This window comes from Vombatus ursinus, unplaced genomic scaffold, assembly GCF_900497805.2.
Source record: "Vombatus ursinus unplaced genomic scaffold, bare-nosed wombat genome assembly UNPS02014962.1, whole genome shotgun sequence".
Classification (NCBI taxonomy): domain Eukaryota; kingdom Metazoa; phylum Chordata; class Mammalia; order Diprotodontia; family Vombatidae; genus Vombatus; species Vombatus ursinus.
The window spans coordinates 1,215,508-1,231,188 of record NW_020954740.1 but is presented as its reverse complement, the minus strand read 5'-3'; the positions used below and the strand labels follow the sequence as shown (position 1 = coordinate 1,231,188).

Genomic DNA, 15,681 nt, shown 5'->3' with positions numbered 1-15,681 from the left:
AAATTCTATCTAAAGCATAACTTAGCTTGAAAAGAGAATTTAAGTTAATAATAAAATCAGAATAACTGCTTTTGCCCCAACAAAACTTGTAACTAAGGATTTTTAAGTCTTCCAAATCAGAAACTACTTCAGTCCTTAGGTTCACAGTGCTATTTAATATTCAATAACTACAAGACTGAAATTTTTCAGACCAGTTTTAGTCACTGTCTTTGTCAGATTAAAAAATCTTTAAAAAAAAAAGTCTGGAAGACGTTTGACATATAAGTGGTCACTAAATGATTGTCACTATTGTTTACAGAATAAAAACCTTAATTGATTAATGATCACAAGGTATCTATCGCCATCTAGTGAACAAGAACTTCAATTACTACACTAGTCACTTCACTATTGATAGCCTGCATTAATGGCACAGGAATGTCTAAGTGAAATCCATGCTGTTGAAAGTATGGGGACATGCACCCACTCTCTCTCTCTGAGAAGAAAGAAGATATGCATAATTTGTTATGTTTGTATACCGAGATGCATTTTGATTTTTTTTTTTACAGAAAGATTTCATTCTTGTCTCACTGGAAAAACCGATCTTCTTTCTCTTAAATAACATATCCTATGAATTCACGGAAATGCAACATTCCCCAGCGACACTAGCTTCTTCACTATTAAGAGACCAAAATTATAAACAAGAAAAGGTGAAAGATGGATGACATCTGTAAACAGGTAATGTTGATGTCCATTTGACAAACCATCAGCCCTTTATAGTATAACCATACCTTTAAAAGTACAATTAGTAATTATGCGGAGTCTCCATTAAGCCCACAACATACCTGATTACAGAAATTATTAGGTCATTAAATCTAAACCTGCATCTTTCTAATAAAATTAATGAGCATGTATAAAATAGCCTGTGAAGTACTGAAAAGAACACAAATTTCTAGCCCTCCCCAGAGTAAATGTCAAGTTGTATTTTAATGCAAACTCTACACTCTAAAGTATCATTCTGGTATCATAACATACTAAAATGTGTTCTCCCAATTTATTTTAATGTAAACCTTGAAATAATTCATGCTATCACTGCTTTTAAGATTTAAAAACTTCTACGTTCTTCAAATAAAAATATTGTTGAAGAGTATGTACATTAAAAAGAGGTGTGCTTCACTATAAAGGTATTGTATTATAACCAAACATTATCCAAACTGGCTAGCATTTGGTGATGCTCTCCTTTCCCTTAATGACAACCTAAGAGAATTTCCAAATCACAAATCTCTAATCAGTAGTCTAATATTACCACTTAAGATTACCAAAACCAAAGGCAGAATGAGAATCATTTTGGCTTGTGATGTTTTTATTAAATCATCAAAAAATATAATTGGATTACACTGAGTTAATATTTCTTATATGTGATTTTAAATGATACTCCCTCCTATGGCAAAGTTTCCAGGGCTAAAATTGTATAATTAGTATTTCCCAATAACCACAATTATAATCAAGTTCCTCCTGCTAACAGTTGCTGATATGGGCATAGTAATCCCAGGTACAAGGGAAGCCAGAACCCAAGGATTTGAGTCACAAAATGGTTAGGGATGAAGACATTCTAGATGCCTCTTTATTGGATTATTTTTCAGGAGGGGAGGTAGGAAGGAGAAAAGGGAGAAATACATTTTTTAAATAATTTGGGTTTTGGTTTTGTTCTATTTTCTAGGAGAAATGAAAATTGCAGTTAACCTGCCTATTAAATCCAGCTCAATAAGAAATGCAGTCCTTAAAACATAATAGATTTGGGGGGGAGGGGGAAACACTGGTCAGATTTGGGGCTTATCATTATCCACAGTGCCCTGTTCAGCTTGCAGGTTTCTGAGCCAATGATGAAAATGTAACTACAGGGATTTCCCAAGAGCAAGAGGCACTCTCCAAGGGAGTAAATTGTCAACTATTGCCTCTCATGAGAAACTTAAGAGTAACCTTGATCCGATCTCAATAGTCAACCTATGTATTATCACCCAGTTGGGGCATAGTGAGTGCATTTCCTAAATACAAAAATAAGATGGTATTCCATCAGAAGCTGCTGGATGCATGCACAGAAATAAAATCTGAATAATTCTAAAGTAAACTTAACATAAGAAACCAAAATTATCCTCTCCTTCCAAAAGCCTCTAAAACACCCATTTCCATCATCACCTTTAAGGAAAAGCCTACATCTTCAGATAAGCATTCTACCCAATCCTACCCAAACAAGATGGGATGGCTGTCTATAACTGAGAGGCGAGAAAATTTCAGGACTGCAATTCTTTAAAGCACATCCCAACCCAGGACTAGGATACAGACATGTAAGCTGATGGGCATTACTACATGTTTGAACATTTGATCTCTGTATCTTTCAAGCACAGTATCCCAAGAGAGGACCCATCATGCTTATTCATTTTTCTTAAGACTGAGCCAATGCATCTCTACAAGCCAACATAAGATTTTCTTCCAAAAAAAAAAAAAAATAACCACAATCCTTTAGCATTTGGGGGAAACTAATGAAAGACAGTATAAAGTACGAGTGCAGATGAAGCCCATACTTTAATGAATGCCTATCCTAAACTTCTTAGTGTCTGGTAACCAGTAATAATTCCATTTGTTTTCTTAATCCCACTAACCTTCTTAAAATCTCGAAGTTATTCTAATAGGAACTTGAAGCTGCACAATTCAATTCAATTAAAAAACATTAATAAAACATGTAAACAACACTATTCTCCTATTTGACCATAAGGAATAGTTGAAAAATTCCCACTTTCAAAGATGTTAAGATTACTTACCTCCCTTCCTTTGTATGTCACCAAAGCAGCTAATGGTTTGGCATAAAATCTGCTATAGGAAAATCCAAGACAGCCGTACATACTGTTTGCTGTGAGCTTCAAAGCCTTCTGTCTAATGTCATACTGCAAGGTTGCAACATGGCCAAAAAGAAAGAAATCAGAAGTTGTTGATACCTAATATTCACAAACATGTAAACAACTAGGTTAGCTCACATCTTGGGTTACCAATAAAAAGGGGACAGACATCTTTCCATTGCCTTCCAACATACACATAAAAAATTTTAACACTTTCAACCACTCAATTCCCCACCTCGATCTAGAAGCATCAATAAGTAGAAGCCTCCCAAAATTCAACAGAATCCTAGATGCCTAGTAGCAACCTTGGCCAAGCAACCTCACTTTCACAAAAGAGGGAATGTCAAGATATCTTCATCTTAAGTTACCGGAACCTGTCTGTTCATTCTTGCATTTGACTCTGTCAACAGGCAACTTCATCATGTATACTAAGTCGATGAAGACTCAAAATACCCTTATACCTAAAACCATTATAATTCCATAAGCTAAGCTGAGAACTTGCTGAAATATTTCTTGCTGAAAAGTGGTACCTGTAGAACAAGGTCTGAATTTAAATCTTGCTGTTTCATGAGCTGTTTGACTTGTTTTCTCCTCTCAACCAGTTTCCTGATTTCTTTGGGTAAAATGCCCATTTCTAAATCTGGATCCGGCAAATCAGGAATATCTTCTTGTTCTTCATCCTGCCAAATGATACATTTTTTGGAAAAATTCATATCTAAAATAAAACTACCTCTTTTTTGGTATAATAATGTCTAAGATATTCAATAAGACCATATTTAATTTTTTAAATTATAAAATGTTAAAATTATATTCATGATTACTATCAATCTCATGTTAAAAAGAGATAAAATGGTCTTTCTGTTGGCGCTTCCCATGGAGGGGCCGCTATCTCTCCACTGGCACCATGCCTGTCCTCAGACCTCTGGTAAAGCCTAAAATCATCAAGAAGAGGACCAAGAAGTTCATCCAGCACTAGTCTGACAGATATGTCAAGATCAAGAGAAACTGGAGTAAACCAAGAGGCACTGACAACAGCATGTGAAAAGACTCAAGTGCCAGATCTTAATGCCCAATATTGGTTATGGAAGCATCTTTAAGAAGACAAAACACATGTTACCAAATCGATTGTTTTTGGCACACAGTGTCAAAGAGCTAGAAGTGCTTCTGATGTGCAACAAATCTTACTATGCCGAGATTGCTCACAATGTGTTCTCCAAGAATCGGAAAGTCATTATTGAGAGAGCAGCTCAGCTAGCCATCAAGATTACCAATCCAAATGCTAGACTGAGGAGTGAAGAAAATGAGTAAAATACTTTGCACATTTTTATTTGTGTTAAATAAAGCTTCCAACTACTTAAAAAAAAAAAGAAGAGAATGAGAGAGAAAGAGAGACCCAAAGTCAGGACAATCAGAGAAAACTGGGAACCTCTTGGGGAAAAATAAGTCTCTCTTTTCAAACTAGATGTCAAAACTCCTTAAAGAAAGAACAGACGGTCATCTAGATAGAAGTTACAAAGCTGGACCCAGATATCTTGCAAAACCTCTTCCCTCCCTGCTAATACATAAACATTCTTCTCACTATCGTCTTCTGTTCCTAGTTGTACTCTGATCCTCATCTGGTAGCACCTAACTTCCCCCTGTAGATAGCTCCAGATTTAAAGATAAACTATGGCTCAATGAGAACCTGATGATTTCTGAAACAGATGAAACAAAAGAAATCTGTTAACCAAGCCCTCTTCTATAAACATGAAACTCTTATCACTTTTCCTAGCCTGCTTTGAAAATGAAAGCTGTCACAAGAGCTTGGAAATTAAATGTTCAAAAATACTATTTTACATAAGAGGGTCTTAACCTAGGGTCTGTGAACTTAAAAAATATGTATTTTTTTGATAACTGCATTTCAATAAAATGGGTTTATTTTATAATTCTATTTATTTTACACTAAAAACATTATTCTGAGAAGGGGCTCATAGGCTTCAATAGAATACCAAGAGGGTCCACAACATACAAAAAATGTTAAAAATACCTGTTTTAGACCATTTGCCCTTCCACAAAGATTATAGAATTGAAAAATACTCAGAACTTTACCTAGTACTGTGTTTTGGGTAAAAATTCAACTATATGCTAAAATTTCTTTTAAAATTATGAATGTATATACTTTCAAGGGTCATGACAATTCTAATTGTTAAAGGCATTCCTTATCTTTTATATAGTACTTTATATTTGTAAGTTACTTTGTAATCACTAGAAGAATAAAAATATTTAAGAAATGCAAACAGCAGTCTTGTTAACATCTATAGCAAAGAAAACAGACTTTTTCTGCAGCGTTCATTAATTATACTAATATACTGCAGAGTATGTTAGAAAAAGGGCACATTTGCCCCTTCAAAAGCTCAGAATTAACAATAAACCCTCTGATTTAAAAAACGTCAAATCCATGCATACCACATAAGACGTAGAGAACTCAGGATTTGCCAATTTGTTGTGAGCTAACATAGCTGTTTACATGTCTGTGAATATTATATATCAACAAAATGACAACAAGCTACATACACCTGAATAATCTTTGTACTCTCACAAGGTCCTATCATTTTCCAATGGCAGTGAGGAACAGAAAATCTAGAAAGAAGAGCCTCAAACTAAACTCTGATTCTTTTATATCAATTGCCTAACTCAAATATATATAGTGAACCACTATTTATATTAATACAAACTACTATAGTAAACTATATTATTATTAATCTAAACTCACATAACCAGACTTTTTTTTTTTTTTTTTTTTTTTTTTTGCTGAACTTCATCAAATATTTTCACTAAGCATCCATTATGTAGAGAGCACTACGATAGGTCCTGGGAGATATACAAAAATTAAATAAGGCACAGTCTTAAAAACAAAACTTAACAAAAATAAGCTCCCATATCAAACTCACAATCTAATAGTCAAATACAATACATAAACAATTAACTGATATGAAATTATTTGAGTGCATAAGCAGACACTAAAATATAAACAAAGGGTTATATGAGGTCTGAGAAGAGACTGACTGGGGTTGGAGAAAAGATTTCATGAAAAGATAGCATTTGATCTGGGTTTTAAAAGATGGGTAGAATTTCAACAGGTCAACATGGGGGTGGAGGAGGCATTCTCAAATGGAGGGAACACAGTAGGATGTGTATACAGAATGACAAGCAGTCCAGCTTGCAAGTCTGGCTAGAGCACAACACATATAAAAGGAGAATACTGAGCCAAGAAGTTAGAAAATTAAAATGATGCCTAAAGTGTCAGGGCTTTATTTAGAAAGCAATAAAGATTTGGAATTAGGCAGATAAAGTGATTAAAATATCCATACCCTTTGGCCTAGAGATTCCACTGCTAGGCGCATGGCCCAAGGAGATCAATGATTGAAAAAAAAAAAAAGTCCCCATATATACCAAAATATTTATAGCAGCAGTTTTTGTGGTCAAAAAGTTCTAGAAACAAAACAGAGAGCTATTGATTGAGAAACAGCTAAACAAATTGTGGCGCATGAATGCAATGGAATGTTGCTACGCTTTAGGAAACAATGAATACAGAGAAACAGAGAAATACTTCCATGAACTGACAGTCAAGAAAACAGTATAGTCAGTTCTGCCATAACACTTGTTATGAAAACGTGAATTTGTTTCAATACAAATGATATTTAGGGGAATGATTTTGTCATAACATGAATTAAGTATCTGCTTATGAGGGATTTCCATGCAGCCAACCTAGGTTGACCTCTTGTCCTTGGCCATTAGATGATTTATCAGCCGGAAGCCACAGACAGTGTTACTATTTATTGCAGCATTGATGTATTTCTTAAGCATTTTACATATATAAAACTGTGCCGCCATTTTTTATTAGGTTCCTATCTTTTTTGTGTGTCACTGATAAAGTTTGTGAGTGTTGTGTTCTTTGCATCATTTTTTCTATGAGCCCTATGGTTTTTATCATGCAATTCTGTAGAGCACAGTGATTTTTAGGAACATAAATGTTACCTTATAGCAGAACTGACTGTATACAACAATAATTACCACAATGTAAGTGGAAAGAACAACCATAAAACTATAGAATGAATGTCAAAATTACAAAGAACAATCCAAAGAAGACCCAAAGAAGATGTGAGAAGGTACCTTCTCGCATTCTTTTGCAGAGGTGGTTAGTCAATGAGTGTGGAATACTGCATATATTGTGACATATTTTCAAATATTGACTGATTTTGCTAAATGTTTTTTTTCTTTTCTTCCTCTTCTGCTTTTTAAAAAAAAAATTGTTGTTATAAGTGATGGATCTCTAAGAGAGGAAGAGATACAGAAGTAAATATCATCAATGTGAAAACAAAAAAAAATCAATAAAAATCCATTTTAAAAAGGGGGGGAAGGCAATAGTGAGGCTCAAAAGGGTTTTGAGGAGAGAAAAGACATGTACAAATCTGTGTATAAGGAAGGTCACACAGGCACAATTAGGCAGCACTGTAAAGAATGGGCTGAAAGAACAAGAGTGGAAACGTGAGACAAATGGAATAGCCTAGGCAGGTGATGAGACCTTGTATAATGGGGTGCAATCCTGCAAATGGAGAGAGGCTGCTGATGTAGAATCAACAGGGCTTTACTACTTGTTGAATGTAAGATGTGAAGGAGAAAGAAAAGGCTAAGGTAATATCAATATTTCCAACGTTGGTGACTAGGTGAATAGTAGTGCCACTGACCAACAGAGATATCAGAAGTCGTCGTCTTAAGGGAAAAAAAATTAAAGATAATTTTGGACATGTCAAGTTTGACATGCTAAGCCACCCAGGTGGATTCCTCTTGTAGATAGTATGAAGTGGTAATCTGTCACCCTAAAGAGGGAGAGAGGGGGATGAATAACAGTCAAAAGCAAATGCTTGAAGAACAGAGATATTAAGGACTAGTAAAGAGTAACCAGTAAACAATATAGAAAAGCAGTTGGAGAGACAAGAGAATGAGGAGAGTACAATTACCTAGGGAGTCAAAGAAAAAGAAAAATCCAGAAAAAGACTGTGGTCAATAGTGTTAAAGGTTGCCAAGAGTTCAATAAGGATAAGAAATGAGAATAGACCTTTGAGACTGCTGATAGGGAGTTCAGTGGGGAACTCTGAGACAACAGTTTTTATAGAGTAGTATGAATGCAAACCAAATTACAAGGGGTTGAAGAATAAGAGGTACTGCATATGGGCTACTTGTCCAAGAAGTTCTGACATAGAAGAAAAAGACAGGAACATAACCTAAAGTAAAAGGAGGGTCCAGGGGTGGCTGTTCTAGGATCAGGGAATCCTAAACACATTTGCAGGCAAAAGCAAAGGAGGCAACAGAGATGGAGAGATTAAAGATACATAGAAGAATAAGGTACTCAAAAGGTGGGAAGGTATGAAATCAAAGACAGAGAAAGTGATAAGCTTTGGCAAAAAGAAGGAATATGTCACCTCTGAGACAGAAGGAGAAAATAATGCATGAAAATAGTCAAGTGTTGAAGGAAGGTGTTCAGTGATCTTAATCAGAAGGCCTAGATCTTTCCTTGCTGTTCACACAGATGACATAGAAAAATTCTAAAGAACAATCTTAATTACCAAAGCAAGATAATGCTTTTTGTCTTATGAGTTTTGAATTGTATGTGCATCCAGAAACCAATGCTCCATGCTTGGTATATATGGCAACTCTTAGTGAACCAGACTATCTAAATAACCAGAATAATCCACATTTCCTAATGATCACTCTGGATAAATGGGAATTTATTGTATATGGTTCTATATAAAAAGTAAAGTGTTGTATTCTTTTATTTCCCAACATCTCTATTACCCACTGCACAAAACCTAGAGTTCCAGGTGTATGTCAAAATAAGATAATATATATAAAGGGTTTTTGCAAACCTTAAAGTGTTATATAAATATTAATGTTATTACTTTTCTAACAATTTTAAAGCATTAAGACATAGAAAGGAGGGAACACACTTGCTTTTTACTACCCAATATAGGAATAAACCTTTACTTCGGGATGACTGTGACAAAAGTGAGCCTCAAAACTTCTCTTTATTTGCTTATTAGAGCAAATCCTCCACACTTCTATCTACTGTATTGCACAATTATGGAACATGGTTTCAAGCCTAACAAGGATTATCTGAAGTAAATACATTAGGGCCTAATGATTTAATAAACTAGATTTCACATAAGAGGATGACACTATTGACTATAAGTAAAGAAATAATTCTGACTTGTTTCTCCATCAGAGGGGATAGATTTATGTATACACATCTACTATTCCTAGTTTCCAACCCTTTATGACCAAACAGCACGATTTGCAAGATGGCAAAATTAGTTTGTACCTATGGAACACAGTAAAATTAACTGACATTAATTTTATTTAATTAAATATACATATATACAGAGGTATATATGTATATGTATAAACATATATACAGATTATTCTAGCATATATATATATACATATCTGTATATATGTGTGTGTGTGTATATATATATATATATATATTATTATAGCATACAACATGCACTAACGATCTGAACTGGTCACTCCTAGGGGTCTGAGGGACTGTAACTCACTGCAGTCACAATGACAACTCTCACATATTCAGAAATTAAAAAGAAAACCATTAACTTAAAATCTCTACTATCATCTAGAAGATGTTTTTAAGAAAGCAAGAGGAAAAATATAAGAACAAGACAATGAATCTCTGCTTCAATTTTGTACTGGGCAATGCTGTCAACCACTTTTGCAGATGGAATCCTCCCCAGTTGTGCAATCCAAGAGGAAAGTTCACACTTCTCCAATGAATTTATTTATATATCCTTGTTATTTGCCAGATTAGAATGCAAGCAACTCAAAAATGAAGATTTTTTTCATTCATTGTATTTGTATACCCAGCACTTAGCAAAGTGCCTGGCATGTAGTAAGTACTTAATACTTGTTGATTGCTTAATCTGTTGAGTATACTGGCCATAGGACCATAGCTATAGAACTGGAAGCAATCTTAGAGGCTATCTAGTAAAACCCTTTCATTTTTGAAATAAGGAAATTGAGGCCAAATAGATTAAGTGATTTGCCTAAGGTCACATAGACAGCAAGCAGCAGATCCTGTGGTCCCAAATCCCATTAATGAATTCAGAAAGCTATGAGGACACCAATGTCATCCAACAATGTGTTCTATAAAAACCATTAAGAAGGAAAATTTTAAATGGGGGAAAAAAAGCTTTATTTTTCTATCCTGAAGGTAGCATATGTAATTTATTCAAATTATAGATCTGAAAAGACCCACCCCAGACCATACAAGTTCCAAATATCTTATCAAAGTAAGCTGAAGAAACAGATACCATCAGGCCCAGCTTTGGCTATTTTATTTAAGACTACAATACCAAATGTTAACACTGCAGATATTTCTGCTAAGGTAGGACCATAATAGATCCTTTTCCTTTTAGCTGATTTTTGCTAAAATATGCAGGCCAACTGTTTCTTACTTGAAGAGGTTCTACAGTTTCATTATATGACCCATAAGCCATTGACAACCTCTTTCAGATTTTAATTAGATCAAGCTGGGGATTGGTCGATTAATAAACAAAAAACAGATATAGAAGCGTAAACTCTCCAAAAACCACCCAAACATATGTTCCCTATTCCCTGAATCCTAACTATACCCACCCTTTTCTCGTTCCACCTCAAACTCTTTTGAGTTATCTATTTAAAAAAGGTCTATCTAAAAGAACCTTCCCAAGGAGAAACTAGAATGCCAACCATTCTCAACTACTTCAACATAAAGTCAAAATACATTAATTCAGTACAAACCTCTGTGATTTTTTGGTCCTCTAAAGCAACTCTCTGCACAGTAGTGAAACAAATGTTAAATTCCTGAATGATGGAAGGGTATAAGCTGTTGAAGTCCAGAAGCAAAATAAATTTATCATAAAAACCTGGGAGGGATAGGGAGAAAGAAGAATACATAAGAATTTCATTCAATCCTAAGGAAATAAATGGATCACTGTCAACATCAACTCAAAAGCAATATAATATAGTTCAATAAGCACAAGCAAGGCAGTGATGAAAGAAGGAGATTACTGGGTGCCTTCTAGTTCTAAAATATGACTTAGGCTAGAGGAGGAGCAGAGAAGATCCATGAAGACAAAAGTAACAGTTAAGCTGACTTTCACTGTGTTCCCAATTCAACAGCCTCTCCCTGAGAGTTCCAACAGGACCCTTAACATTTTCCAACACTAATCAACTTAGACACAACGTTGTGATGCTTCTGACTTCTTGAAAAAAAAGTTGCACTCTTTCCCAAGGGACAACTTGTTAAAAATTTTATGATATAAACTTCAAACAACATTTCTTTTCAACAAATAAATCTTCAGAGAACAGAGTGAGCAGCAATAATCTTTGCTAAAGGTCAGTCAGGAGACCTTCAATCAGATTTGTCAGAAGTGGAACGATCCAACTCTTGTTTACTTTCCAAGAGTGAACAGATAATTTCTGTGTTTATATAGGACACTTGGGTTTAGTTATCTCCTCATGAAGGAGAAACTGAAATAAAACCAACGTCCACTGATAAGAGAAATATTTAAAAGAAAAAATGAAATTAAGATTTATCAAAAATCTCTCCTATGTAGTAAGTACTTAATAAACATCATATTAACCCTATGGTCTTTTTAAAGAGGCAAATGAGTGGAAAGAATTACCTGCAGGTCACCAAATGGACGAAGTCAAATCCAATAAGCCTACCGTATAATCCAACATTCAAGACCTAACTCAGGTTGCCTAGGATCATACAATCACAGATGTAGACCAGGAGACCAATCCCCTCATTTTTCCAGATGAGAAAACCGAACCCCCCAAGAAATTACATGATCTGCCCAAGGCCAGATAGCAAAGCTGGAATTTGAACACTGATCCTCTGATTTCAAATCCAACATTCTTGCAACTATTTAAATGTGTCTAACAAAAGAAATATCTTCCTTCCTTTCACAAATAATAGTGAGTCTTCTATTAAATGAAAAAAAATGTTTCTTCTAGATTTGTAAAATACTTAACACTGTTTTTTTTTTTTTACTACCCTTCTGTGACTATCTAAAAGACTGGAACTACATCTCAGTCTTCAAAGTACTCTCCTTTCCAAAGAAATCTCTCTGAACAGGTTGAAGGATTTCCTGAGGAGGAAAAAAGGTAATTTTTCAAAAGGCAAAAACGTTTCAGCATATGCAGTCTCCGTGTCCTCAAAACAACCGCAGGCAGTCTCTAAACCTTACCAACTTTAGGATCCAAGACCAAGCCACCAGCGTAAGCCGCTTTCTTTCGTCCTTTTTTGGATTTGTTTGTATCTCCATCGATATCTTCATCTTCATCTCCCTATCATCAAAGAAAAATCAAAATCTGACTAACCATAAAGAATTCATTACAGAAGAGAAAGAAATATGGTAATTATCTGTCTTCCTCAGTCCCACTACACAATTTTGACAAACATATAATAATGGGTAAAGAACTCAAAAATTATTTTAAAAATATTTCATTATTTATAACATTAGTCCTTTTCAACCCCACACTATTTATAAAAAAAAAAATTATATTACCAAAACCTACATACAAAACTTATAGGAAGAGTCAAGATTAGATAGTGGGAAAAGCTCCTTAATAGGAGTCAGAAGATTTGGATCATCAATTCAGTTACAACATGGTTTGTTCTGTGACCCTGGGCAGGCACACCTTTCTAAGCCCCATTTTCCTTATCAATACAAAGGAAATAACAATAATTCCAATTTTGCTAATGAGGGACTGAGAAGATATAAGTATGTCACTGGCCAATATGAACTGCCAGTAAGAGTCAACATCTTGAGCAGGCATGACAAGGGATTTTGGGCGGCCTGCAAAAAATATAGAGGATATCTTCCTCTACATTTTTCGAAGGCCACCTAAAATCCTTTGGCGGGCTGCAGGTTATGCAGGCCTATCTTAGAGGCAGCAGGGTTTCAGGGAAGCCCAAAACATAGCAGAAAAATCCCCTTGTCTGCAAAAAGAATCAAACAACCTGAATTGTTTGGTCACTACTTTTGCTTGAGAAAGTCTTCACTTAGCTTTCTTCATCTATAAACAGAAGAAGTTGAACTAAACATCATCTAAGGTCCCTTTTGAACTCCTAAATTATATACATCAATGAATTTAAATAAATGTTTCCCTGTGACAATTTTGATAGATTGCAGAGTATATCTGTATCACATTCTAAAATTAAACTGTTCTGGCCAAAACTTATATTGTTGATAGTGGGATACCTCCTAACCAAACTAAAAGCAAGGTTATAGAGACCATTTCAAAAGAATGTATATATTTTATCCCAATCTTACCAATATCTAATGACAGAGCACAAAGTGAAAACCCTATAAATAAGAAGCTGAGGAAATAAATAGAACTCCTCACTTAATAAGTCTTCAATTTTTCTCTAAGACTTTGATGTTTATTTTTCACTAAGTTATAAAACCTTGGAGGATCAACTAGTCCAACTCCTTTATTTTACAAATGAAGAAGCCAGAGGTCAAGTGACTCACAAAAATCCAACAGTTATTGGCTGACAAGGCCACACGTCGAGTCCAGGTTTCCTTACCCCTAGGTCCAGGATTCTTCCTACTACATTATACTGTCTCTAATCACCACATGCCTTCACTCTGGCCTTCTCAACGTCCATGAACAGATTTTTATTTATATTTATTTTATTATATATTATTTTATATATATATATTTATTACATATATAGAAAAATAGAAAAAAAAATCAACAGAGACAAGTGGTACAGTTTTGTAACATACAGGGCTTCTACTATAAATGAGGACTTAATTATGTAATTATTTCAGAAGTAGATGTTAAACCAAAGAAAAAAAACACCTAAAATCTGCATAGTAAAAAAGGTAGTCAAGAAAAGGGTAGAATATAACACATCTTTGACCTACCAGTCTTTGTGGAGGCTTCCTGAAATTCTGCTTGTCAGGTACAATATAGTTGTTCTCATAAAATGCATGAAGTAGTAGGAACTCATTACGCTCAGATCTACCACCCATCATTGTTCTTGACTACAAAAAAGGAAAGTTTAAAAATTCGTAACTTCTATTCCCCACCAAACAAAAGCTAGAAGAAAATTTCAAAATGTTTCACCTCACTCAAAAATCTTAAAAACAAAAGTTGCCATCAAATATATAAAATCTTTTTTAAATTTTTTTCAGTTCTTTTGTCTGAAAAGAACACTTAAATAATCCATTAATTGTTTAGCTATCTCTTCTCTCCCACCCAGACTAATGAACTGAACAGTTTTAGATGTTTGAGAGAGGAACCTTGTGAAGTTGATCCAAATTTCAACAGACCACACCTGGTATTTTTCTCGCTCTTTAACATCACTACAATTCCTTTTACACAAAACAAAAGAAGCACATTTTTCAGAATGCTAAGTTATTTATTTTCAAAGGATGGATTCAGATATGTTACCAAATATCTACTATCGCCAAAAATTGACTGGATACAATTCCCCCCTCCTTTAACTCGTGCCTCCCCAAATCCCCATCTGCTAAATGGATTTACCATAACATTCCCAGCAATGTTTGTGATCTGTAGTGCTAATGGGAGGACATTGAGCTCACACATGATTTGAAGAATGAACTTGGCATCTTTCCAGGTGTTTTCCAATAGGTACATTAAATGAGGAGAGTCACTGCATAGGAAAAAATGAGACAGAAGTAAGTTATTAAAATACAGAAATACTACATAGCAAGTCAAGAAAATATTCAAGTAAACAATACAAAAACTTCAAGGTTGGTAGCATCTCAACATCAGAGTAGTTACTTTCTGCAACTAATGTCCATTATCACTTTGGTCAATATAAAAAAGCTTGTGAACAAAGTCAAGACAGTACCTAGATGAATTTTGTATGCAAAATTAATTTATGCTGGGGCTATTAGAAATCTGCCTAAAAAATCTGCCTAAAAAAGACATGAAGTCAGTAACAGAAATAGTAAAGAGACTAACTGATGTCTCATTTTTGTATTTCTACAATATTTACACCAATTTCAGCCAAACAAGTAATTTGGAGATGAAAAACAAAATTATGTACACATAAAGACAACATACTATTTATTCTCCATCTTAAAAATCAAAACAATCATATTCCTGTAGAGGATAAGCTACTAGAAATCCATTAGGCTGATGGGGAGGGTCAGAAATTTTTCCAGTCATCAGGGACAAGGTTTAATGAATTTTTACTACTGTACACTAAAAGGTTCTCTGAGAGAATCAGATAGAATATCTGCCCCCCCAGGTCCTCTCTGGTCTCTCTGAAAATAGCATGAATCCGGGTAACTGTCTCTGACCATTTCAAAAGAAGTCTCTCATCTTTTATTCATTTATATACATTTATACTTCCTGTGGAAACTTACAATCAGCCTCTATTATACAAAAGGAAGAAGAATAAAGTAGATTAAATCTACACTACTGAGAAGGCAAATGATCACCTAATCAATGTAACATGTTAAAAAAGGAATTAATGGAACGATGAGAACCTTCTCATACAATACATACATAGGGAAATGGGGGATGGAAGATGGAAGGGAGAGGAGGTATATTTTCCAATTGTTACAATGGCCAAAGTCATATATATATAATTCCAAACTGATGGTCAGACACACCACAACAGTGCTATAGAGGTAACCCTCTATCCCTCTCTAACTCTACATCCCAGTCTATTATGTTCTACTTTAAAAAATAAAACACACAAAACTCTAAATTAAACTAATGGTAC

General features: G+C 34.6%; 1 protein-coding gene, 1 non-coding gene and 1 pseudogene across 4 annotated transcripts in view; 1 reads left to right on the top strand and 2 right to left on the bottom strand.

Moving 5' to 3' along the window:
* The window catches only part of POLA1 (DNA polymerase alpha 1, catalytic subunit), a 330,831-nt gene that overhangs the window by 276,916 nt on the left and 38,234 nt on the right, over positions 1 to 15,681 (bottom strand). For all 3 annotated transcript variants that reach the window (XM_027845456.1, XM_027845457.1, XM_027845458.1), the window contains 6 exons: positions 14,469 to 14,598; positions 13,847 to 13,966; positions 12,158 to 12,257; positions 10,704 to 10,828; positions 3,401 to 3,550; positions 2,796 to 2,918 (listed from right to left, as the gene is read on the bottom strand). In XM_027845456.1, coding sequence (XP_027701257.1) covers positions 2,796 to 2,918; positions 3,401 to 3,550; positions 10,704 to 10,828; positions 12,158 to 12,257; positions 13,847 to 13,966; positions 14,469 to 14,598 — 748 coding nt within the window. The remainder of the gene's footprint in view (positions 1 to 2,795; positions 2,919 to 3,400; positions 3,551 to 10,703; positions 10,829 to 12,157; positions 12,258 to 13,846; positions 13,967 to 14,468; positions 14,599 to 15,681) is intronic.
* Positions 3,775 to 4,182, top strand: LOC114030596 (annotated as a pseudogene).
* Positions 11,325 to 11,456, bottom strand: LOC114030610. Its single transcript, XR_003567639.1, has one exon.